The 26,898-nt window shown below is 41.8% G+C and overlaps 1 protein-coding gene across 1 annotated transcript in view; it reads left to right on the forward strand.

Moving 5' to 3' along the window:
• Positions 1–2,418: 2,418 nt before the first annotated feature.
• The window catches only part of slc13a1 (solute carrier family 13 member 1), a gene marked incomplete at both ends in the record, with an annotated part of 38,613 nt that continues 14,133 nt past the window's right edge, over positions 2,419–26,898 (forward strand). The window contains 9 exons of the mRNA XM_080437257.1: positions 2,419–2,640; positions 2,746–2,797; positions 5,989–6,095; positions 10,609–10,737; positions 11,911–12,047; positions 12,765–12,946; positions 15,452–15,507; positions 20,254–20,417; positions 24,758–24,877. Coding sequence (XP_080293383.1) covers positions 2,419–2,640; positions 2,746–2,797; positions 5,989–6,095; positions 10,609–10,737; positions 11,911–12,047; positions 12,765–12,946; positions 15,452–15,507; positions 20,254–20,417; positions 24,758–24,877 — 1,169 coding nt within the window. The remainder of the gene's footprint in view (positions 2,641–2,745; positions 2,798–5,988; positions 6,096–10,608; positions 10,738–11,910; positions 12,048–12,764; positions 12,947–15,451; positions 15,508–20,253; positions 20,418–24,757; positions 24,878–26,898) is intronic.

Genomic DNA, 26,898 nt, shown 5'->3' on the forward strand with positions numbered 1-26,898 from the left:
AAAACATTATAAAACCCAGTTTCCCCAAAACTTTGATAAAAGGTTAATTGTTTTAGTGTCAGTTCTTGGGAAACACTAAAAAGAGTATTTGCTATACTTGTCTCCCCGCCCAAAAAGCAGAATGTAAGCAGTGTTGTAAAGTAACTAAGTACATTTACTCAAGTTTTTAACTTCAGTAAATGTTTACTCAACTACAAAGTACAATTTTGAGGAATTTTCACTTTACTAGAGTATTTACATTTTTCTATACTTTTACTTTTACTCCACTACATCTCAGAGACAAATATTGTACTTTAACTCCACTACAATTATTTAAAAACTTTGGTTACTAGTTAGTTACTTTGTAGATTTTGATAATTATTTCAAAACATACATTAACCACTTCAGGCCTATGTAAACTATTTGAAAATAGCAGATCTACAAGCTCACAACGTGCCGCATGGCGACGCGTTGGGAGCTTGTAGATCTGCTATTTTCAAAAGCCTTTCACACATTTTAGACAGGACATTCTGCATAACTAGCACTTTTACTTTTGGTACTTTAAGTACATTTTGATGCCAATACGTTTGTACTTTTATTCAAGTACATTTTTAATTCCAGACTTTTACTTGTAACAGAGTATTTCTACATTGCAGTATTGATACTTTTACTTAAAAATTTAGTAATTTTTCCACCACTGAATGGAAGCCATGAAACGGTGACATCAGCATACTAAGTAAGGTAATAATAATACAACTAGAAAAGTGCACTCGGTGCGCAGATCCCCGCCAGGCCGGGTTGTGTACCCAGGGCCCGCAACATTTGGAAGGCAGTCATAGCCAATTGGAATGGAATCTCCAGCACTGTTGGACCGATCGCTTGAAACTTTGCACGCACACTCCCAGTAGGCCAAGGAAGCCCCGAATTCTTCAAGTCAGCCTAATGGTCAGATTTTTCAGATTTCATTCCAATTGGCCATTCCAATTTTGCGGTTCCTAGGTAGACAACCCGGCCTGGCGGAGACCCGCACTCAGAGGAGCACACCTTTCTAGTTTATATTTAATCATAATAGGTACACATATCATACAGATTCTAAAGGCCACTGCTTTGACCTGTGGTGCTGGGGTCCACAGCCGGGGACTTGCATGTGTCACATGAGAGTCACATGAGAGTGTCTGAGCTGGGGAAATAATACACAAGTCACATGATTAATCAACAGAAGGTTACACCCACATGGGTAGGCCAAACCCATATGAATAGAGATGATGCTCACTAACAGGACAAAGTATTCTACGCATGCATCAGTGTTACCAGGGTGTTATTGCTGCGTTCGTCATTTTCCATTGCGAGCTCAGAGAGACTGACGGTAAGAATTGAGAGCGTGTTTACACTACGATAAATGTATATGTTTCTGATATGTTTTATAGTTTTGAGTGTATATTTAATCTCAGTAATTTGTCGTTGTGTTGCTGTTGTTTCCTTTTCTTATGTTTATAAACTACTAATGGCTTGCTGGCCTACTGGCCTAAAAGTGTTAGTGTGTTTGTATTGTGTGTTAGTATAATAAAACCATCAAAGACACGGGTCTGAGCTGTGTCCGCTAACTCGGTTACGCAAATACATTTACATGGGGGTGTGTGTGTGTGTGTGTGTGTGTGTGTGTGTGTGTGTGACATTCCTGTTAGCAGAAGAAAATTAATCAAAGTCCATTTCCTTTTTCAGCCGTTCAGCCTTTTTATGAGACTGAGATCCACTCGTCTGAGACTGCGACACGCAAAACAAACCATGAGGCAGATATCATTCAGTCAATAAATAGATCAATTAATAGACGGACGGATCATTTGGCAGAGCGACAGACTGTTATCTGATACAGTCTCCACTGAGGTAAGAACAGGAAGATTATTAACCCATTAAGGCCTGAGGTTCCGATTCAACAAAATGTTGCTATGTCAGTGGTTCTGAAACTTTTTCATGTCAAGGACCCCAAAATGTATAATGTATTTGGCCACAGACCCCCATCTCAAAATATTTTGTTCCAGGGACCCCCAGAAGCAAAGATTTGAGTTACAAATGTTTGCTTTAAAATATATATATATTCAAAGATTTGCACAAGTTATCTCGATTTTTCAGAAATAGCAGATCTACAAGCTCGTAGATGAGCTTGTAGATCTGCTATTTTGAATAGCCAAAGTGTAAAATAATGCTTTTTAGCTCAAATCAAAAAATGACACAGATGCGTTCCAGGTCTTAATGGGGTAAAAAGTGCTAAAACTATTACTGTTACTATGAATGCTACAACCGCTACAAACACTACTACTACTATAACTACTAATACTGTTGATACTCATAATGTTATTGTTGTTGTTTTGTCTTCTAGTATTCCTCTGGTGTAACAGCCTCAGAGAACATTCCAAATCAAGAGTGTGACCGGCAGACAAAATGGCCTCGTCGGTGAGCTCTGAGGTCCTCTGCACCGCACACGGTGAGAAGCTCAAGCTCTTCTGTTTTAAAGACCAACAGCCAGTGTGTGTCGTGTGTCGCGATTCAGAGAAACACGCCGGACACAAGGTCGTACCCGTGGACACAGCGTCTGGACGTTGCAAACAGAATGTCCGGAAATCACTGAAGCATTTAAAGGAGAAACTGAAGGTCTTTGATAAAGTAAAAAGAAATTACGACAAAACGGAAAATCACATCAAGGTTCAGGCCAGGAACACAGAGACGCAGATTAAGGAACAGTTTCAGAATCTTCATCGGTTCCTACAGGAGGAAGAGAAGGCCAGGATCGCCGCTCTGCGGGAGGAAGAGGCTCAGAAGAGTCGGAAGATGAAGGAGAGGATTGAGGGTCTGAGCAGAGAAATGGAAACCCTCTCCAACGCAATCCAAGCTGCTGAGGACCAGCTGAGAGCGGACGACCACGTCTCATTCCTGCAGAACTACAAGACCACGATGGAGGGAGTCCAGCTCAGCCTGCAGGACCCACCGCCGGTCACAGGAGCGCTGATAGACGAGGCCAAACACCTGAAGAACCTGACCTTCAGAGTCTGGGACAAGATGAAGGACATTGTCTCCTACACTCCTGTCATCCTGGACCCCAACACTGCTAGTCCTGGACTCATGGTGTCTGGTGATCTGACCAGTGTGAGATGTGGAGAGGAACAGCATCTTCCTGACAACCCAGAGAGGTTTGACTGCTGGTCCAGAGTCCTGGGTTCTGAGGGCTTTAACTCAGGGTCTCACAGCTGGGATGTTGAGGTTGGAGACAATACATGCTGGGAAGTAGGTGTGTGTGTGGAGTCTCACCAGAGGAAGGCAGGGAGAGGGAGTGGACGATGGTTTATACGGTGCATTGAGGGTGAATACATACAATTCTCATCAGAGCCTTATCAGTGGACTGTTCTCTCAGTGAATCAGAAACCCCGGAGGATCAGAGTCCAGCTGGACTGGAACAGAGTCCAGCTGGAGTGGAACAGAGGACAGCTGTCCTTCTCTGATCCTGATTCTGACACACACCTATACACCTTCACACACACTTTCACTGAGACACTGTTTCCATTCATTTTGACTGTTGATGATGATGGTATGTCTCTGAAGATGTTACCAGGGAAGATCTGTACAGTTAGAACGTTGGTATTATAGACAGACAGACAGAGACAGACAGAGACAGAGACAGACAGAGACAGACAGAGACAGACAGAGACAGACAGAGACAGACAGACAGACAGACAGACAGACAGATCATGCTTTACGATTGTTTAACAGATAAAAATAATTCCTGATAACATACTTTTATGTTGTAGCGTATAACTGTAAACAATCAGTTTGTAATTCTATTGGTATAATGGTGACATGTTTGATATGATTATTACTGATAACATGTTTTATATTGTAATGTTTGTCATTTATGAATCAGGTTTGAATGCTATAGTTTCTATGTGACAGTGATGATGTCTGTTGATGTATTTGATCTTATTAAAGATGATGAGAGTAAAGTGAGTCAGACGTGTGTTTGTAACAGTCAGCATTCAGCAGATCATACACTAGAAGATTTATTAAAAGTAAAAGTACTGAATCAACCCCAGTAGTTGAGTAAAAGTATGCTGGTCAAATATTACTATATTACTATTATTATGTTGAAAGTTGCTCTGTTGAATTGGTACTTGAGGTAAAGTATCGGAGTGCACGCTTTAAAATACTTAAAAGGATGACTTCACCCATTTAATTACTGTCTGTAACTCTGACATTGTACGAATGTCGGGTCCATTTGGTTCCATTCCTGAGTTAAGCGGGTCCGTGGCCTAATTATGCATGCCAAACTGGGGGTCCTTGAAATTAAAAAGTTTGAGAACCACTGGTTTACACCAGGGTTTCTCAAAGTGGGTGCCGTGACATACTGTAAGTCCAGGGATGCCGCAGAATACTTTGATAATATTTTTAATTAATCAATATCACTTCAGTTTAACCACTCAGACCCTCTGTACTTAGTAAAACGGACCGGAGTCCTTGGTGCGTTCTTTTTCATTCTACACCACATCTCTTTGCCAAAAATAGCAGATCTACAAGTGTCACGTTGCGATGTGTTGTGAGCTTGTAGATCTGCTATTTTTGATGAACGTTCCCCACAGAATCGGGATGCCGGCGTTCAAGGGGTTAAATGTAAAAGTATAACGTATACTTAATGGAAACGGATACTATGAAGTTTTCCTCATGACATATACTGTATCTTAGTGTGTAAGATTTACATATTACGTTTTGTAATATGACATAAAAGTGCTATATAAAGTAACAACGCAATTTAGGGGTGCCATGGAAAAAAACTAGTTGGAGAATCACTGATTTATAGAACTAAATGGGCCCAATGTGTCTCCTACTGCCCAACCAACCATATAATAAGCATGTGCAAAACATGAAACACCACGTTGCAATCATTTAACATTATACAGGGTCTACTGACCAGTGACCATAATGGTATAAAGTATACTAAGTATGTTTACTCAAGTACTGTACTTACAATTTGAGGTATTTTTACTTTACTGGAATATTTTCAATTTTCAATACTTTTACTTCTACTCCACTACATCTCAGAGGCAAATATTGTACTTTTACTCCACTACAATTATTTGAAAACTTTAGTTATTAGTTACAGTACTTTGCAGATATAAATCATTGTATTATAAAACATACATTAACCACTTCAGCCCTAATGTATACCTAGGCTATTTGAAAATGGCCGATCTACAAGCTCACAACGCGTCGCATCGCGGCACGTTTTGAGCTTGTAGATCTGCTATTTTCAAACATTTTAGTACTTTTACTTTTGGTACTTTAAGTATATTTTGATGCCAATACTTTTGTACTTTTTTCTCAAGTGACATTTTGAACAAAGGCCTTTTACTTGTTACAGAGTATTTTGATATTGTGGTATTGCTTATTTTTACCTAAGTAAAATATCTGAGTACTTCTTCCACCACTGATTCACACAGTGGTCATTTTGCTCTTACAAAACGCCCTCCGTGTTAATATAGTCAATTACCACGCGCTACGTCCAACCGGGGGACACTCCCCCCTGTCAGGTGATACGAAGCGGCTTGCTATAGCTCCTCATGCATTGAAGGAGGCATGAGCTCAGTTCTGGGCTCTCCCCAGGCTGGCAGAGGGAGAGTAGCGCCCAGGATTACATGGGAAATTGGCACTGGGTGAAATAATGGGTTACAAAATCGTGGGATAAAATTTTTTTTTTTTTATTGATTGATGATTTATTTTATTGTCAAGAGTGATAATAAATGCCGGTCAAACTAAGGGGACAGCAAAGACATCCAATCCTTGTGTGTCCAGGATGATGACCTGTTTTCTTTTCCCTTGGTTTTTTTCCTTGAAAAGTTCAGTGTCTAATAAACTTTTATGAGAGGTTAACTGGTGGATGATACATGGAACAGAACAGATAAGGCTTCAGTCCAGGGGCATTGTGTTGTTCTACAGTTGAGGAGGAGTTGTTGTGACATGCTGCAGAGATGTGGCAGTTATTTATGAGAAGGTTGTGGAACTATCGGGACGTCCTTGTCTTTGTTTTCACCCCACTGTTGCTGCTTCCTCTGCCTCTGGTTGTCGGGACCAAGGTGAGACCGTCTTCACACACAGGCAGACCCTGTATACACTTATACTCAGTGGTGGGAAAAGTGCTCAAACGTTTTACTCAAGTAAAAGTATCAATACTGCAATATAGAAATACTCAATTACAAGTAAAAGTCTGGAATTCATAATGTACTTGAGTAAGAACACAAAAGTATTGCCATCAAAATGTACTTAAAGTATACCAAAAGTAAAAGTACTCATTATTTCAAATGTATAAACATCTTTTGAAAATAGCCGATCTACAAGCTCACAATGCGACGCATTGTGAGCTTGTAGATCGGCTATTTTCAAATGGCCGAAATGTATATACTGTAGGGTTAAAGTGGTCAATGTATGTTTTGTAATAATAATCAAAATCTACAAAGTAACTAGTAACTAAAGATTTCAAATAATTGTAGCGGAGTAAAAGTAAAACATTTGCCTCTGAGATGTAGTGGAGTACAAGTAAAAGTATTGGAAATTGGAAATACTCAAGTAAAGTACAAATACCTCAAACTTGAGTAAATGTACTTAGTTACTTTCCACCACTGCTTATACTGTATGTTGGTTTGTTTACTGTTGAGTGAGAATACAATATTGCACATAAAGCTAATCATCTGGGGACCCCCCAAAATAATTTGGGGACCCCCTTGAGGGTCTCGACCCCCGGTTTGGGAACCACTGCCCTAGACTATGGAATAATCTCCCCTTGGACCTAAGAGCGGTGTCCTCTGTTGACAGTTTTAAAAGACCGCTAAGGGCGCGCTCCCACCAAGAGTTGGCTGGCCGCTGTTTGCAGAATCTGCCAATGCATTGTCAATGCAAATGCGTTGATTCACGCAAGAGCAGATTTTTCCGCTTGTCGCGCAGACCTTGCGTTTATCTGCTCTCCGCGACTAAGCATAAAACTGCTGGAGGCAGGCGCTGATTTTCTCCCTCTGTCCAATCGGGTGAGTTGAAGGCGGACCGTCCCAAGATTCAGGAAGCAACATGGTGCTCAAGGCAGCAGGCCGTGCGGGCTGCGGGGACGATCTTGAGTGTGAGTGACAGGTGCGTCACAGCGTTTTTTTTAATCTGCTGGCTGCAAAAAACTGTGACCGCGCACAACCTGCGTTTAACAGCGGCCAGCCAACTCTTGGTGGGAGCGCGCCCTAAAGGCTCACCTGTTTAAAACAGGCTTTTAGTTATTTTGTGTGTCCTGTCTTCTGTGATTTGCTTTGTCTTCTTATAGATGGGTTTCCGCGCGACGTCATCACAGAGCAGAGTGCGCAATCTGCGCATGCTTGGGGTAGAACGAACCGGAAGCGCCCTTCACTCTGTTGTTTTGTTCGGGATTTAGATAGGCATAATGCTGCTATTATAGGCATAATAGGCATAATGCTGCTATTATATACAAACAGATCCAACTTCCGACAAATCATTTTTATTGAGTAAAGAAGATATTACAAACTGCATAATTTAATCTACTTTCATTAAACCCGGTGAAGACCATTTCTTTTATGAATGTACAATGGCCAGAGCTGCTGCGGGTAATAGCGCCCTCTATAGGCTCATCCCTCCTCTGCGCACGCATCATCCTCTCATGTTTACAAACAGGAAACCCATCTATTGGTCGGTTGTAAAAAATATTGATTATTTTATGAATTTTGTCTTTTGATTTATTACATGATATGCTTTTGTGTTTTAAAACATGCCAGGCACTTTGTGACTATTACTGTAAAGGTATAGCTCAATAAATAAAATGTACTTACTTATTGCAGATACACCTGCTGTAGGCATCTATTGATCTACCTCCTGGAAGAAGAAAATAATGTGTTCTACGTTTTTCCCCCCAAGGGAAAACAAAATCCCATTTAGTTTGACTGTAATAAACCGAGGCCATTTTTCAATTACAGCCCCTAGGCAGCTGGAGGTCAATTTCATTAACTGGATTGAATTCCACTTATCCTCTGAAATTGATATTGTTTTTGCAGGGTGCAGCGAATTACCAAGCCAGTTTCCCGCTGGTATGAATTCAGTTTGATTATTCTTTTCAAGGCCAAAAAGAACCAAAACAAGATGGCAATAATAACTGTTCCCATCATTGTAATATACACGCTTTTATTACTTCAGCTCCGTCACTTAACATTCAACAAGCGTGACAGGCAGTAGTTCAGGAGGCCCCTTAAAGGGATAGTTCACCCAAAAAAATACTTTTTTTCTATTGATTAGTCACCCACTGAGACTTGAATTCATGGATATACATTTTTTTTTGGTCACATTCCTAAGCCAATAATTTGATGACCAGCGAACCGATAGCCAGCGGTTCCGGTAGGAGACACAAAGGAGACTCTTTGTGTCTCCTGCCGGAACTTCTGCCGGTCAGCAAATTATTGGCTTAGGAATGTGACAAAAACTAAAGAATATTCATGAATTCAAGTCTCCATGGGGTGACTAACTAATCGATAGGAAAAAAAAGTCATTTTGGGGGTGAACTATCCCTTTAAGCCTTTATTTGACAATATCAGTGGAGAGGAGAGAGACATGAAATGCGGACAGATAGCAGAGGGATGACACAGTCATTCAAAAACTGCAATTAATTTAATGTTACTTTTGACATAATTTTTTTATTTAATTTTAGTCATAGTCTATTGAATAAAATTTCATTTAGTTTTAGTCACCTTTTAGTCATCTGAAATGTTTTAGTGTTGGTCTAGTTTTAGTCGACTAAATATCATACGGTTTTAGTCGACTAAATCTACAGTTAATTTAGTGGACTAAAATGCATCTTAGCAGGCCGTGATAGCGTCTTAATGGCTGATTCATACTTAGCTGCGTGCCAAAAATAGCTGATCTACGTGACACCATGAGCGCAACCAAGCGTAAAACTACCTGTCTTTTAGTTCTACTGGATCTTTTCTCCACCAGCCCTTCCTTAACATTTTACTCTAGTTTTTATTTGTTGACGAAATTGTCAACATGCATTTTAGTCATATAGTTTTAGTCACCATAGCTTCGTTTTTATTTAGTTTTCGTCAGTGAAAAAAGGTAGTCGACGAAAATGTTTCGTCATAGTTTTTTAGTCGACGAAGTCCCACTGATGAGGGCAGTGTGTGTGCTATCGGGTCAACAGTGCAGTCTTGACTGATATAGTATCAGTCAGGATTACTGGCTGTAGGATAAACCTGACTGAGTCCACTAACCTGAGTTAACCTGAGTTACAGTTACAGGCTATACCGAGTACAGTGGCCTTACAGGTTAGTCCATCTACAAGCCCACACTTGTGAGCTTGTAGATCGGGCTGCTTTCAGTACTCGACACTGCAGCACTCAACAGTCAACACTGTTGTACAACAGAATATTTCGCCTGTTCTGGTGTAGTATGCATTGGGCTTATTAAGGGTCCGTTTGGTTCCCTTTGTACACTGACCAGTGGTGTAAAAATTACTCAATTTCTTTACTCAAGTAAAAGTATCAATACTGCGATGTAGAAATACTCTGTTAAAGTAAAAGTCTGGAATAAAAAATGTACTGAGTAAAAGTACAAAAGTGTGGTATCAAAATATATTTAAAGTACAAAAGTAAAAGTATACTCATTATGCCATGTCACAAGTTTTGTATGTACTGTATAAAGTGTATAGAAATCTAGAAAATAGCAGATCTACAAGCTCACAATGCGTCGCGACACATTGTAAGCCTGTAGATCGGCTATTTTCAAATGGTCAAAATGTATATAGGGCTGAAGTGGTTAATGTATGTTTTATAATAGTAATCAAAATCTACAAAGTATATAATTTTTGTGGAGTAAAAGTATAATATTTGCCTTTGAGATGTAGTGGAGTAGTAGCACTGAAAATTGGAAATACTCCAGTAAAGTAAAAGTACCTCAAAATTGCACTTAAGTACAGTACTTGAGTAAATGTACTCAGTTACTTTACACCACTGACACTCAGAGTTAGACCCCCAAAAAGTAAAACATTTTGGACCCCTGGTGGTCCCCAGACCTGATTTTGAGAAACAGTGATCTATAACTAGGGGTGTGTGTGTGTGTGTGTGTGTGTGTGTGTGTGTGTGTGTGTGTGTGTGTGTGTGTGTGTGTGTGTGTGTGTGTGTGTGTGTGTGTGTGTGTGTGTGTGTGTGTGTGTGTGTGTGTGTGTGTGTGTGTGTGTGTGTGTGTGTGTGTGTGTGTGTGTGTGTGTGCGTGCGTGCGTGCGTGCGTGCGTTGGTAAACACAGGTGCAATCTACTTTGGCAGCCTAGGACATGTGCGTATAGGTTGGTTGTAAGAGGCTTCCAACGAAAAAAGCAGCTATACAGCTTGCAAACTTCTGTGCAATCTCTTCTATTATTGGCAGCCGCCAAATATGGTGAAGACGCCGTCACTTGTAAACCCTGAGGGGTGTTTGGTTAATTGTCCAAGATTTACTCACTGTACATTTTTTACAGTACCTTGTAAATATTTGTGTCCTTGTATTGTTTCTTGTATTACGTGCGTGTGTGTGTGTGGGTGTGTGGGTGTGCGTGTGTGTGTGTGTGTGTAGGTGTCAGAATGTGCGTTTGTGCTGTTTCTCATGGCCGTCTACTGGGTGACAGAGGCGTTGCCTCTCTCTGTGACGGCCCTGCTGCCGGCCTTGCTCTTCCCTCTCCTTGGCATCATGACGTCCTCTGAGGTGAGTGAAAAAAAATAACTCCCTGAAAGGGAGTTATTCTATAGGGAAAGAAATCATTGCTTGAATGTTATAACATTAACCACTTGAGACATAGTCTTGCGTTAGTATTATGGAACATAATACTGTTCCAGACATAGGGTGACGTGTACAATTTATTGAAGAAGATTCTGAGCATTAAAACATTCTCAGTCCATTCTTATAGTGTTCCACTCTAACAAATGCTGTCCTTGAATGGTATATTCTATGTACAGGGCAGGCATGGTACACGTATAGACAACAACAATGGTCTTGCTGAACCAGCTAGAAAGACAATAGAGTGGTGGACATGTTTTGTTGCTTGGAACAGTTGTTGACTAGCTATCTGTGACAAGACTCCTGCAGTGAAGTGAAGTTAACTCTATGGTCCAAATACACAGATAGAGCAGCAATGGTTATAGAACAGATTGTCATTCTAAAGATTCTATTACAGTAGCCAGACTACTTAAGCCCTATATATTTAGTTGCATAATGAATAGCGAAAATTGACAATCTACAACTCACAAGGTGTCGCATGGTGATGTGTTGTGAGGTTGTTGCTATTGTTTTTGAACAACAAAAGAAATATAATTATTTTTTATTTCTTGAAATGTTTTGGAAATGTTCGCCTATAATGACATGCCCAAAATTGAGACAACAGCTTGGAAATGGACCTGGGACGCATCTGTGTCATTTTTAGATTTTAGCTAAAAAGCATTATTTTACACTTTGAGATATACAAGCTCATAGAGCGGCACCGAGTGCTGCGCTACGAGCTTGTAGATCTGCTATTTTTGAAAAATCGAGAAAATATGTGCAAATCTTTGAATATACTTTTTTAAGCGAACATTTGTAACTCAAATCTTTGCTTCTGGGGGTCCCTGGAACAAAATATTTTGAGATGAGGGTCCGCGGCCAAATACATATACATTTTGGGGTCCTTGACATGAAAAAGTTTGAAAATCACTGACATAGCAACATAAGTTTATTCAAAAAACTGTTAGGATTTAAAAGACATTTGTAGAATCGGAACCTGATAAACCTCCCCTCCCCCCATCTCTCCCTTTCACGATCTCTTTCCTTATTTGTCTCTTCTCTCTCCCTCTGTGTTTTACATGGCTCCTCTCCTGTCTCTTATCCTCTCCCTCTCTGTCTCAGGTGGCGAGGGTGTACTTCAAAGACTTCCACTTCCTGTTGATAGGAGTCATCTGCCTGGCCACCTCCATAGAGAAGTGGGGGCTCCACCGGAGGATCGCTCTCAAGCTGATCACTTTGGTCGGGGTCAACCCTGCATGGTGAGTCATGCATAGTGGTGGGAAAAAAAAGAAAAAACTAGTAAAAGTCAGAAATTCTGAATTTACTTGAATAAAAGTACAAAAGTATTGGTATCAAAATGTACTTAAAGTAGGCTACTCAGTACAGTATGTAGAATGTCGCATTTCACAAGTTTGTATAAAAATAAAATGTATTTTGAAAATAGCAGATCTACAAGATCACGATGCATTGTGAGCTTGTAGATCGGCTATTTTCAAATGGCCGAAATATATATAGGGGCTGAAGTGGGTAATGCATCTTTTGTAATTATAATCAAAATCTACAAAGTAACTAGTAACTAAAGTTTTCAAATAATTGTAGTGGAGTAAAAGTACAATATTTGCCTCTGAGATGCAGTGGAGTAGAAGTAAAAGTACTGCAAATTGGAAATACTCCAGTAAAGTAAAAAATACCTCAAAATCGTACTTAAGTACAGTACTTGAGTACATGTACTTAGTTACTTTACACCATCTGCTATTTTTGAATAGCCAAAGATATATTAAAATGACACAGATGCGTTCCCGGATTGAATGGGTTAAATCGAAGAGTGACCTCCAAAGATGATTTGTACCAAATGTCACGCATGTATCACCATTTCAACAATTCTCCATAAATATTGCATGTTATCTGCTGCACTATTATTGCTTCATCATTAACCCTATATGACCTTCCTCAACCCTCCAACACTCCATAATAAGGCTGTTGTTGGGGTTCATGGCGGGGTGCTCCTTCCTGTCCATGTGGGTCCACAACACGTCGGCGGTCACCATGGTCATGCCCATCGTGGAGGCCGTCATCCAGCACCTTGTGAGGCCAGAGGAGGCAGAGGTGACACGACCAGGCACCCACCAGCACCACAACCCTGGGCTGGAGCTCAACGGTATAGCCACTCCATGGCTACAAAACATTCACTTTTTATTAACTCAATTACCTGTGGGGTTTGCTGTACACAGTGGTGGAAAAAGTTATTTAAAAAAAAATATATATATTAAGTATCAATACTGCAATGTAGAAATATTCTGTTACAAGTAAAAGTCCGGAATTAAACATTTACTCGAGTAAAAGTACAAAAGTATTGGTATCAAAATGTACTTAAAGTACAAAAGTGAAAGTGCTCATTATGCAGTTTCAAGTTTCAAGTTTTCAAATCTTTTGAAAATAGCCGATCTACAAGCTCACAATGCGTCGCATCGCGACGCATTGTGAGCTTGTAGATCGGCTATTTTCAAATGGCCGAAATGTATATAGGGCTGAAGTGGTTAATGTAGTATGTTTTGTAATAATAATCCAAATCTACAAAGTAACTAGTAACTAAAGTTGTCAAATAATTGTAGTGGAGTAAAAGTACAATATTTGTCTGTGAGATCTAGTGGAGTAGAAGTAAAAGTACTGACAATTGGACATACTCCAGTAAAGTAAAAAAAAAAAAAAATCAAAATTGTACTTTAGTACAGTACTTGAGTACATGTACTTAGTTACTTTCCACCACTGGTTGCATACCAAACCCCAGTTTGGCATACATGAAGGCCACAGACCCCATAACTCTCAGAATCACAGACAAGGGTCCATTTGGTTCCTCACTATCAATCATTTAGCCCATCAATCATGAGAACTCCTATAGAGTGTTTGTTCAGTAACAGGGGTCTCAGGTGGGTTACCAATTTCATCCAACCAGGAGAGATAGTATCTATTTATCAGCTTAATTTTTATATAGTGTTCCAGTTCCAGTTCCAGCTCATTTATTTGTGTCATCGCTTCCAATTTCTCTTGTTTAATCTGTATCCTGTATAAGTTCTCTCCCTCACTATCCTGATTGGAGGAAATGAGTGTCCTGACCTGAAAATGTAATTTTGTGTTTACTAAATAGCTGGAGAGAGACGGGAACAAACACTCTATAATAGCAACGATTAGCCTACTATAATTAATATTTAAGACTTAATTCAACATAAAAAATATACAACTCATACCACCTTCAACGTCTCAATGAGAATGAAGAGCTATGTGAGGATGTACATGCTCTCAGTGTGTTTCTGTTAATGACCAGAATGGCTACAATTGGAGTCTGTAATGACGGCCATTAGCATCAGTCATTAACTGACTAATGTCTGTAATTTGTGCAGAGACCGCTGGGCATGTTGACATGGAGGAGAACATGAGGTATGTGAAGTACATTATTCAATCTTAAGCTAAATTAATTCATACTGTGTAGGACAACCCCTCCGTGTGCCATATTTTTTTGGCTCCATGGACGTTGTATTTTTTTGGAATGTGCCCACAGCCACTTGGCTCCTGAAATGTCTAGCACCTCAACAACAACACGTCATTAACGTCCCACAGCTTTGATTGGTTGGCTGACTGGCCTGGAGACGCGGCCTGGATCATACATGGGCAACTGGCGGCCCGGGGGCCACATGCGGCCCCCACACCTTCACTTAATGCGGCCCGCAGGTTAATATCGGAATAGTGACATATTATTGATCTCAGCTGTTGCAATTCCAAACATGCAAACATGACCCGCTTTGATTGCTTCAGTCTATATTAGTAGCTTAAATGACTAGTAAAAGTTAAAGGACGACTTCACCGCTTTTCAACCTATCTTCATATAATTGGTCCTCACTAATACTCATGATAAAATGGTACAATTTTTTAATACTTGGTCTGTGTCTCATAGGAGGGCTGTGGACAGTCCAGAAACCTGTCTACCAGTGACATCATCGTTAGGCATGATTTTTTTTCCCAACAAGATTTCACATTTTTTATTTCGATTTTTATTAACACGAGAACAATGGCTTCTTTTATTGCATTGCAACTTTCCAGGAATAGAAAGCCTGCAGTTTCTATTAGCTTGGATTCCCCATTGATGATGTCACTGGTAGACGGAACTCTGAACTGTCCACAGCCCTCCTCTGAGACACAGACCGAGTAGAAAAAAATGTACCATTTTATCATGAGTATTAGTGAGGACCAATTATATGAAGATAGGTTGAAAAGCGGTGAAGTCGTCCTTTAACATAAGGATCCATAAGTATAACTAAATGCATTTGAAATTATATAAAAATGTTACTTTTCAGGATTCCAATTCAAAAATAGCTAAAACGAATTCAGGATTCCAATTCAAAAATAGCAAAAATAGACGATCTAGATGCTCAAAACACTGCGACGCGTTGTGAGCTTGTAGATCGGCTATTTTTGCTACTTTTGTGTGACATAGAATGGCGAAGTACGGCATTCATTCACGAAAAAAGTTAAAATACGGAGATAAGAGGTGCAATGAGTGAATATATGCAATGTGGCCCTCTGGAGTGAGTGAGGAAATATAGTGGCCCTCTCCATCATCAAAGTTGCATCACCCCTGGCCTGGATCAAGCATTGTTGTCTCTCTCAGTACAGATCAGTATCCAGAAGCACAAGGTCACTGTGAGGAACCATCATCATGTCGAGGTGAATAACCCCTAACCAGAGTACTGTAATACAATTATACTATCAGGTACAAGAGTACATAATAACTTAAAACTAGTTTTTATGTGTTTTATGATCAAATTATTTAACCACTTAATTGTACTGTTCATACGGTATTGTCACATGGGCGAAAATAGCCATGTCACATGATCGCATCAGAATCAGAATCAGAATCAGTTTTATTGTCACATCACAGGTTTACAAGGTAAAAGAGTGGGTGAAATTCTTTTTTGTACATCGTTCCCATCGCAACGTTAGTTTCCATAGAAAGAAGAGGGGGGGGGGAGAAGAAGAGGGTTGGGGGTAAGTGGGAAGGAGATCAAAACAAGAGAGCAACAGAAGGCCAGACAAGTTATCTACATATTTACAAATTACCTGAGATAATAAAAACTAAAAAAAACTAAACTAAGGTGCCTGAGCATAGCAGCAATGTATTGTATACTGTGCATGTTATACTTATACTGTGCATGATAGACAATGGACGTTAAGGTGCTTAGAGGAAAAGGAGCACAATAAAAAAGACCAAAAAAAGTCAGTGCGTTATACAAGGGATTAAGGTGCAAAAGGTCAGTGCGTGTCCACCTAGAGTGGACTGACCCTAGTATAATCCGCAAGTAGCTCCATGAGAGAGTGCAACAAAAAGTCATTTGTACCTGGTGTAGTCCACAGGTGTGTCCGAGGGGGGGGCTAAAGTCCAAGTCATTGTCCCTGGTATAATCCACAGGTGTGTTCAGGAAGAGCCAGAAAAAAGAAAAGGCTGCTGAACAAGGCCTATGCCTCATCCAGGCTTATTCCCCATTCAGCATTCTGACAGCAGCCGGATTGAAACTACACCAATACCTGGTGGTGGAACTCTTGATACTGCGGTAGAGCCCCTTGCCCGGTCGCGGTCGTTGTAGGGGGTTGAACAGTCTGTGACTTGGGTGGTGCTTGTCCTTGATGATGCGCTTGGCTTTGAGCACGCACCGCTTTTTGTACAGTTCCTGGAGCGCTGGGAGCTCGATTCCCATTATCCGCTCTGCCGATCGCACTACTCGTTGTAGGCTGATCTTTTCTCGGGCAGTGCAGTTCCCGTACCAGGCCGTGACACAGCCTGTTAGGATGCCTTCGACAGAACTGTTGTAGTACAGCCTGAGGATGCGACGTCCTACTCCGAGCTTCTTCAGGCGGCGGAGCCAGTACAGTCGCTGCTGAGCCTTTTTCCTCACGTGTGTGGAGTGCGTCTCCCATTTGAGGTCCTCCTCGATGTGTACTCCGAGGAACTTGAACTCGCTGACCCTTTCCACTGCAGCACCGTCGATGAGGATGGGCGCATGGTCTCTCCGCGGCCTCCTGAAGTCCACGATCAGTTCTTTGGTCTTGTCGACGTTAAGAGAGAGGTTGTTCTCCCGGCACCAGCGTGCTAGTGATTTGATCTCCTCTCTGTAGTCAGACTCGTCGTTGTTGACGATTCGGCCTATCACTGTCGTGTCGTCCGCGTACTTTATGATGGTGTTGGAGACATGTGTGGCTATGCAGTCATACGTGTACAGGGAGTAGAGGAGGGGGCTCAGCACGCATCCCTGGGGTGCTCCGGTGTTGAGGGTCAGGGGGTCGGATGTGATGCTGCCCATTCTCACCACCTGATGTCGGTTGGACAAGAAGTCCTGTATCCAGTCGCACATGCTTGGGTGTAGCCCTAGGTCTCTGAGCTTTTTGTCAAGTATTGCTGGGACAATGGTGTTGAATGCTGAGCTGTAGTCCACGAACAGCATACGTACATATTTGTCCTTCAGCAGCTTGTTGTCCATGTGCGAGAGGACGGTGTGGAGAGCCATGGCAATAGCGTCGTCGGTGGATCTGTTTTTGCGGTATGCATACTGCCACGGATCCAGCGAGGCAGGTAGCGTGGAGCTGATGTATTCCCTCACCAGTTTCTCGAAACACTTGCTGACGATCGGGGTGAGAGCAACAGGTCTCCAGTCGTTCAGGCATGTCACTTTGGCCTTTTTGGGAATGGGCACAATGGTTGACATTTTGAACCCTGCAGGGACCACAGCCAGGGAGAGGGAGAGGTTAAAGATGTCAGCGAAGACACCCGCCAGCTGGTCTGCACATGTCTTAAGGACCCGGCCTGGAATCCCATCAGGTCCGGCTGCCTTGTGGATGTTGACCCGTGTGAAGGCTGTACGCACTTCTCTCTCCGAGATGGTTAGAGGGTTGTCCTCTGCTGGTGCTGCTGATGGCCCCGCTTGGCTGCCGCGGTTGGAGCTGATCTCAAACCGGCCGTAGAAAGTGTTCAGTTCGTTGGGGAGGCAGGCAGGCGGGTTCACCTCGCTTCTGGTTCTTGTTTTGCAGTCTGTCAAGGTGTGTACCGCCTGCCATGTGCTCCTGATGTCGCCATTGCTGAGTTTGTCTTGCATCTTTTTTGTGTAGGCCTTTTTCGCCTTCCTGATGGCGCTGTTTAGGGCCGCGCGCGTCGTGTTGCGCGTTTCCACGTCGCCAGATTTGAAACCAGCATCCCGTTCATGCAGATGTGCACGTACTCCGCTGTCCATCCATGGTTTCTGATTGGGATAGATCCGAACTGTCTTTTTTGGGACTATGTCATCTATGCACTTACTGATAAAGCCAGTGACTGAGTCTGAGAGTTCGTTGATGTTATTCCCAGCGGCGTTCTTAAACATCCCCCAGTCAGTCTGGTAGAAGCAGGATTGTAGCATAGCGTCTGTGTCCTCAGACCAGATTCGGATTTCCTTCTCAACGACCGGCTCCCTTTTTAGCCTCTGTTTGTAGGCAGGTAGCAGCTGGATGGCGTCGTGGTCAGAGCTTCCTAGCGGTGGGCGTCGGAGGGCTTTGTATCCATCCTTGAAGGGCGTGTAGCAGTGGTCAAGAATATTGTCACCACGGGTACTGCAGGCGACATGCTGGTGGAATTTGGGAAAGACCTTTTTTAAGTCTGTCCGGTTGAAGTCGCCTAGGCAGATGACTGCGCAGTCCGGGTGGCGATTTTCTTGTGCACTGATCGCCTGGTGTAATTCCCTCATAGCTGTGTCCTTATTAGCTCCAGGATGAATGTAAACAACGGCTACAATCACAATGCTGAAGTCGCGTGGTAGGTAGAAAGGACGGCAGGCTATGATTAAAAGTTCAAGGTCTGGTGAGCAGTGACTATCTAGGATTTTAACATCTTTGCACCAGTTGTTGTTGATCAAGGCACAAACTCCCCCCCCACGTTGCTTACCGCTTAGTACAGTGTCTCTGTCTTTTCTATACACGGTGAAACCAGGGGGAGTGATGGAAGAATCAGATGCTAACTCCGTTAGCCACGTCTCTGTTAGCACAACAATACAATTGCTCCTCGTCTCTGCGTTGTATTTAACGCGCGCCAGTAAGTCGTCCATAGTGGTCACAGTTCTTGATTCACACAGAGATCTAACGTTCGCTAGCAGGATTGAAGGCAGTGCAGGTTTATATCCACGTTTTGTTGTCCTTACGAGGAGACCTGCTCTTGTCCCTCGACGCCACGGTCTTTTTCGTCGCCTCGGGTAACTTTCTGTTCCAGCCGTAACAAAGGGAACCCCTCCCCCCTCCCAGCCGAGTGGAAGGTTTTCAGCGAAAAAGTCCGGAATTCTGTGTGTAATCGCTGTGCTGATGTCCATAAGTGCTTGTCTGTCATAACTCCTTAGACACGCGACGGTGTAGGGAAAAAGGAGAAGGCTAAAAAATACTAAAAAGATGGAAAAACGTTGCGATGTTACAGAGCGCGTACGGATGCGGCCGTCTTTCATGGCGCTCCCAGTATTGAAAAAAAAAAAAAAAAAAAAAAAAAATGACGCGTTGTGAGCTTTTCGATCTGGGAACCTATTCGATACAAAAAAATTGCCTCTTTCTTGGGGCAACACCTACATTTTTTTGTGTAAAACAGGAACTTTTCTTTGTCCACTTCCTCCCGGGGTGCTTCTGAATTTATTCCTACTAACAACAACGCAGCATTTCAGGATTAACCCGTTAAGACCGGGAATGCTTTTGTGTAACCACTTTAACCATTATTTTATACTTTAGCTATACAAAATAGCAGATCTACAAGCTCATAGTGCGGCACCGAGTGCCGCGCTATGAGCTTGTAGATCTGCTATTTTTGAAAAATCCAGAAAATTCGTGCAAATCTTTGAATATAGACTATATATAAATGTTTTTAAGCGAACATTGAGCTTGTAGATCTGCTATTTTTTGGGGGGGAAAATGTGGAAAATGTGTGCAAATCTTTGAATATATATATACATTTTTAACTCAAATCTTTGCTTCTGGGGGGTCCCTGGAACAACATATTTTGAGATGGGGGTCCGCGGCCAAATACATTTTTGGGGCCCTTGACATGAAAAAGAAGAACCACTGATTATAGCAACATAAGTTTCTTTCCAAATTTTGTTTTTGATTTAGAACACATTTGTAGAATCCCCAGAAGCAAAGATTTGAGTTACAAATGTATATATATATTCAAAGATTTGCACACATTTTCCACATTCCGCTTTAAAAATACATACAGTATATATTCAAAGATTTGCACACATTTTCTAGATTCTTAAAAAAAAAATAGCAGATCTACAAGCTCATAGCATGCCACTTGAGCTGCTATTTGTGAATAGCCAAATAAATTTAAAATGACACAGATGCGTTTTTGGTCTAAATGGGTTAATTCAAGGTGAACGTGAGTAAACAGTGTTAATAAAACATGGTGTATTGCAGATAACGGTGCCCGTCACCACAGAGAGCCCCCATGGGAGGAGCATCAGAGAGCGCATGCTGTGCAAGGCTCTGTGTCTGGGGGTTGCATACTCCTCCAACATAGGAGGCATCGCCACCCTGCCAGGAACCTCCCCCAATCTCATCTTCTCACAGTACATCAATGAGTGAGTCAAGTGCTTGGGGGGGGTGTGTGTGTGTGTGTGTGTGTGTGTGTGTGTGTGTGTGTGTGTGTGTGTGTGTGTGTGTGTGTGTGTGTGTGTGTGTGTGTGTGTGTGTGTGTGTGTGTGTGTGTGTGTGTGTGTGTGTGTGTGTGTGTGTGTGTGTGTGTGTGTTACTATACTTGTGAGGACCAAACATCCCCACAAGTATAGTAGAATTGGAGGAATAGACATTGTGAGGACCAGTTTCCTGGTCCTCGCAAGAAAAAAAATTGTTTTTGTTGAAATAATTTTCAGAGATACGTTTACAATTAGAACAAGATTCAGGTTGAGGTTAGGGTTAGGATTAGACATTTAGAGGTTAGGTTTAGAGGGTTATGCTTTTCCGTATTTCATACTTAGTTGTGCGGCGATGTCAAACACTGGAAAATAGCCAATCTACAAGCTCACAACGTCTCACAGCGCGACACGTTGTGAGCTTAGATCTGCTTTTTTTCGGCTTTAGACGTTAAAAATGCCCCCAAACAAATCATAAATCAATCATAAAATCGGCTTCCTAAAATGTTGATGTTCTCACAAGTATTGTAAAACAAACGTGTGTGTGTGTGTGTGTGTGTGTGTGTGTGTGTGTGTGTGTGTGTGTGTGTGTGTGTGTGAGCCGCTGTGTGTGTGTGTGTGTGAGAGAGATAAGATAATTACCTTTAGTCATCCCACAAGGGAAATTTAGTCACCGAAGACAGCTCAGCAGTTAAGATGCAGATAACAGGGCAAGGGGGAAAAAAGGTATTGTAGACACAGTATGATAGAAAGACATCACAATTCAATGCAACACCTTCAATACAAAAAGATACAATATACAACGTACAATATATACCATATGCTTAATAGACATGCTTAATAATAGGCAACTGAGAATGTGAATATTTGTTGGTTTGTCAAGAGATATCACAGATGTGTTTTGGACATGAGACGGTCACATAATTAGACAGAGAGGTTACAGGTTACAGTGATTGTGATGGCACTTGGACATCATCTCTCCTTTCAATGTGAGGTTTATTTCTCTTTTGGTCTCACCGCTTAAAGGGATATTTCACTTTCAAAAAAACTTTTGGTTATTTTATCATCTACTAAGGCTGTTGTGAACCCCCCAGACAGTTTATAAGTTGCTTGATTCAGTATTTAGATACTTGATATTCATTTAATCAGACACGCCCCCTTCCTATACAAACCCAGTGTAACTTCAAACTCCATTTTAACCATGTTAGATTCATCAAAAACACCCGTCCTTGGTTCTGGTGACTCATATCGCCCCCCTAATACGCGAGGGGGCCGTGTTTTTTCAATTACTTTTTTCATTTATTTTTTATATGTTTTTTGGAAAATGAAAAAAATAAAATACAATAAAAAAATAAAATAAAATAAATGAAAAAAATGTTCGGAAAAACACGGCCCCCTCACGCATTAGGAGGGCAGGGTGAGTCACCAGAACCAAGGACGGGTGTTTTTGATGAATCTAACATGGTTAAAATGAAGTTTGAAGTTACAATGGGTTTGTATAGGAAGGGGGCGTGTCTGTTAAAATGAATATCAAATATCTAAATACTGAATCAAGCAACTTAAAAACTGTCTGGGGGGTTCACAAAAGCCTGAGTAGACGATAAAATTACCAAAAGTTTTTTTGAAAGTGAAATATCCCTTTAATGCACGGAAAATAGCGCTGCGTCTTGTGCTGATCTTAAAGGGAATGGCAGCCGATACCGTGATTGGTTAAAGTAACGCCCAAACACACCCATGACTAATTCAGGCAGGGGATTTATGTGTTATGCGAAAATTTCATTTTTTTCCCGGGGTTTGTTACTTTTTGGCTTTTTTTTGTTACTTTAATGCGGTTAATTTGGTTAATTTGGTACAAAAGATGTACTCCATGAAGTGTAGCTGTCGGAGGTTTTTGTGATGAGTGCATATTTGTTTTTCCATGGGGTTTGGGGTTTCCATAAAGGGGTTTAAACAAATGTTCAACTGTAGGTATAATACACCTCTGTGCTTTTGAACCATCAAAAACCTTTTTTTATTTGCACCTGACAATCTTCGTAACTCCAGTGGCGGTAACAATGTTTATCCTACCAGGGGTCTATTTCACGAAACCTGGATTAGGGATAAACCGGGTTTAAACCGGGTTTAATCGGCTATCCTGGCTTAAATTATCCAGGAATCGGTTTCACGAAAAGTTGAGTTAGCTCGGCAGATTAACTTAGCCAGTAAACCTGGATATGTTTATCCATGATCCGGTTTCGCGAAAGAAAATTGAAGCAATCCTGCCTTAGTTACCATGGCAATTTAGCTGTGAAGTTAGCCTGGTCCGGACCAGGCTAACAGCCAAGCTTTATTAATCCAGTGCCTTGTTCTTCAAGTTTTGTGAAATAGCTGTTAGTCCAATGACTCCAATCATAAACCAATGAGTTTTTCCACACTTATTCAATTCTTATGCGAAAATCGAAGATCTACAAGCCCGAAATGTTTTTGTCTTATGGCGGCCGGGGGTCCCCGGCCCCCCATGGACCCCCGCCCCCGTGGACCCCCTTGGACCCCCGCCCCCGTGGACCCCCGTGGACCCCCGGCCCCCTGTGTACCTCCGGACCCCCGTGGACCCCCGGACCCCCATATACCTCCGGACCCCCGTGGACCCCCGCCCCCATGGACCCCCGTATACCCCGGACCTCTGTTGGGGGTCAACGGGGGTCCGGGAGTACACGGGGGGCCGGGTACTCCCGGACCCCTGTTGACCCCCGGCCGCCAAAAGGCAAACTTTTCACTTGTAGATCTTCGATTTTAGAAATTAGAAATTAGAAAATTATTCTAAGTGTTTATAATTATAATTCCAACATTCACTTAAACTCCTTTGTTTAAGCCTAACTGAATTATATATTTATGGATTTGTATATAAATTAATTGCATATTTTTGGACAACTTGTGCATTTAATTTGTCGGCAATACTTTGCCACACTTTCTCCCTGGATCTATATTTATTGCGGCCGTGTTTCCTTTCTTGCTTATTATACATTTTACTTCCTTGTATGATTCCATGAGCTGCTGCAGTGCTGCTGTTCAGCCACAGAAAAGAACGCCGCTCTGGTTTTGGGCTCCATGATTGGTCAAGTTCAAGGATTCTGCTATCGACTTTCATGGTCTTTTATAGGAATATGTGAACTCACATTCAGCCTGGTTTAACGATCCTGGCTCGACAAACCTCTCCTTCTCAGCCCGGCTTGGCGTTCGTGGAACTGAATAAACCAGGCTGAACAGTGCAGGCTTGTCAAACCTGGATTTGCCTTTCAAACCAGGATAATTTAATTCCGCTTTCGTGAAATAGACCCCTGGACACACAGGCTGATCAGTATATAGAGATAAAGGAAGAAGCAGTTAAATAAAACAAACAACAATGATGATCCATTACGTCTCTGTTTGGTGAAAACCTCATATGTCCAAAAACTGTTCCTTTTTATTGTTATTAAAAACAACAGCAATTAAAAAAAAATAGGCAGCCGATCTGCAACGCTCTGCTATTTTCACCACTTTTGTGTGACACTCTTGTTATGATGACGTAGGGGCATTCAATTCCGAAAAGAAAAACACAAAATACGAAATACAAGGTTTCTGCCTGACATCGATGATTAATGGAGTAAGTAAGTGCTCTGGGATTGTGTGTCACTGAGGTTAATGGAGCGAGTAAATGAGAGATAGTTTCTTCTCATCCTTGGTTCAATTGTGCGATGAGCATTTCAGGACTGCAGTTTAAATCAGCGATTCCAAAACCTTTGCGCCGGGGCCCTTTGGTGGGCCTTTGTTTTTGCCTCTGGGGGGCACCACCTCCCTTTTTTGTGTAGAAACAGGAACTCGGGTTTGGCTCCTCCCCTTTCTTGGTCCACTTCCTCCCAGGTGCTTCTGTGTTTATTCCTACTAAACAACGACACTACATGTTTAGGACAGTAGTGTGTTTATTCCTACTAACAACAACACTACATGTTTAATACAGTAGTGTGTTTATTCCTACTAACAAGAACACTACATGTTTAGGGTAGTAGTGTGTTTATTCCTACTAAACAACAACACTACATGTTTAGGACATTAGTGTGTTTATTCTACTAACAACAACACTACATGTTTAGGACATTAGTGTGTTTATTCTACTAACAACAACACTACATGTTTAGGGCAGTAGTGTGTTTATTCCTACTAACAACAACACTACATGTTTAGGGCAGTAGTGTGTTTATTCCTCCTAACAACAACACTACATGTTTAGGGCAGTGATGCTGACAGAGATGAAACTGTTTTGTATCCCATAGGTTTTACCCAGGATGCAACAGCATTAACTTTGGGAACTGGCTGCTGCTGTGTCTGCCAATCAGCATCATCATGCTGCTGTTGTCATGGATATGGCTGTACTGGATGTTCATTGGTTCAGAGTGAGTGAACAACCCTCTAGTGACTAGTCCAGTGGTTCTCAAACTTTTCAGGCCACGACCCCCCAAAATAATATTTGAACTGGGGACCCCCCAAAATAATATTTGAACTGGGGACCCCCCCCACACACACACACACACACACACACACACACACACACACACACACACACACAAGCACTTGGAATTGTAGGAGTTGATGCATTACATTTAGGGTGCGTTCGGAAATGCGCACCGGGAGCGCACTCGCCTATTAGTTTGTATTGGCCAGTGCGCTCAGTGCTATATTTCCGAACGCACCCTTAGTTTGACTCGGTTCTACAACTGTTAGACATTTTTTTATGGTACAATTTGTTGATTACTTTTGCCGCGTGTAAACCCTTTGTTTACTGTTGAGTGAGAAAACAATGTTGCAAATCATTTGGGGACCCCCCCCAAATCATTTGGGGACCCCTGGAGGCCCCGACCCACAATTTGAGAACCACTGCTCTATTCCACTGTTTCCGGGGGGGGGGGGGGGGGGGGGTGTGAACTTGGATTTTTTATTTAAAAAACAAATCAACATTTTTCAAGGTTTTTCCAAAAATGAAGAAAATAGCAGATCTACAAGTTAACGACATAACGCATTAAAGTGGTTAAACTGATATTGATGCTATATTAGCTCATTCTGCTGGGGACCCCCTGGAACCCCCCTCAAGGACCCCAGGGGGTCCCCAGACCACACTTTGAGAACCACTGTCATAAACAGCCGTTGGTGGTCATGACACCGCATATCTCCGTTTGTCTTTTATTAAATCAAATCTGTCTGCGTGCACCGCCTCTTTAAGTTCCCAGTCTAATGATTCAGTCTGGGTGTCACATAAGGTCTTTCTGGTCCAATTACTCTGATCTCTCCATTCAACTATCGTTGCTGTATAGGCTGGAAACCTTGTATGTCCAAAACTGTTACTTTTCAGGAAATAGAGGAAAGAAAGGATCACAAGCTCTAAAGTTAATACGTTTCATTGTTTAAAATATTTATAAAACCCACAGACACACTTAACCACTTTCACTTTAAAGATTTGACAGAAATATCTAAATTAGCCGATCTTCAAGCTCATATTGTGAGCTTGTAGATTCGGCTAGTGAAATATGGAGATGCAAGGTTCCTGCCCTGACAGCAGCATTATGAAATAAGTGGATTTGTTTCGGGGGGTTGAGGGGGGGGTTGAGATAGATAAGACCACAACAGTCATTTCAATATGAGGAATTTCACAATGTGTCTCTGTTGGGTGGAAACCTCATGTCCACTTTTCAGGATTAAAAAAAAAGTAGGGGCGCCCGCTGGCCTTCTCTCTCTCCCCCTGTTTCCTGTCTATTTCCACTATGTATTTTTTAAAGTAGCAAAAGTAGCAGATCTACAAGCTCAAAACGTGCAGCTTGTAGATCTGCTACTTTTGATATGTTTGTGTGACGCTGTAGCATGATCAATGGCATTAATTTACGAAAAAAACACAAAAAAGTTAGAATATGGAGATAAGAGGTTTCTGCCCGACAGCAACGATGAGGAATTTCACAATGACAGTCTGGGTTGACAGTATTATGATGGTGGAAGAAGGGCAGACAGGTTAATTATCAGCAGAGATGACCTTTTGGAGGCACTCAGAAATCATTACATTGTCCAGCAGTATCAGTTTCACCGTTTGTCTGGGATTTGCTCCACTCATACTATGCTATTAATATAGTTTTTATGTTTATACTGGATTTCTTTAAAGGTTTCATGACATTTCTTTTCTTTTTCTTTTTTTTAATGACATCAATTACACCCAAAAAAACTGAACTTTGATCATTCAGTGGATTTTCTGAATAATTAGGCAAAAAAAACGTGCTGGGATTGGCCCCTGGACTTTGACGTCATAGTCCATTAATCCCGCCCCCTCTCCTCCCCGCCCCTCCCCTTGCCAATCCTTCTCCTTTGGGGGGCGGGGCAGAGGCAAAATCCCTCAACAGCGACACCCGCAGGCAAATCTTTTTTTTTTTTTTAT

The sequence above is a fragment of the Gymnoscopelus braueri genome (assembly GCF_963280865.1).
Source record: "Gymnoscopelus braueri genome assembly, chromosome: 9".
Classification (NCBI taxonomy): Eukaryota; Metazoa; Chordata; class Actinopteri; order Myctophiformes; family Myctophidae; genus Gymnoscopelus; species Gymnoscopelus braueri.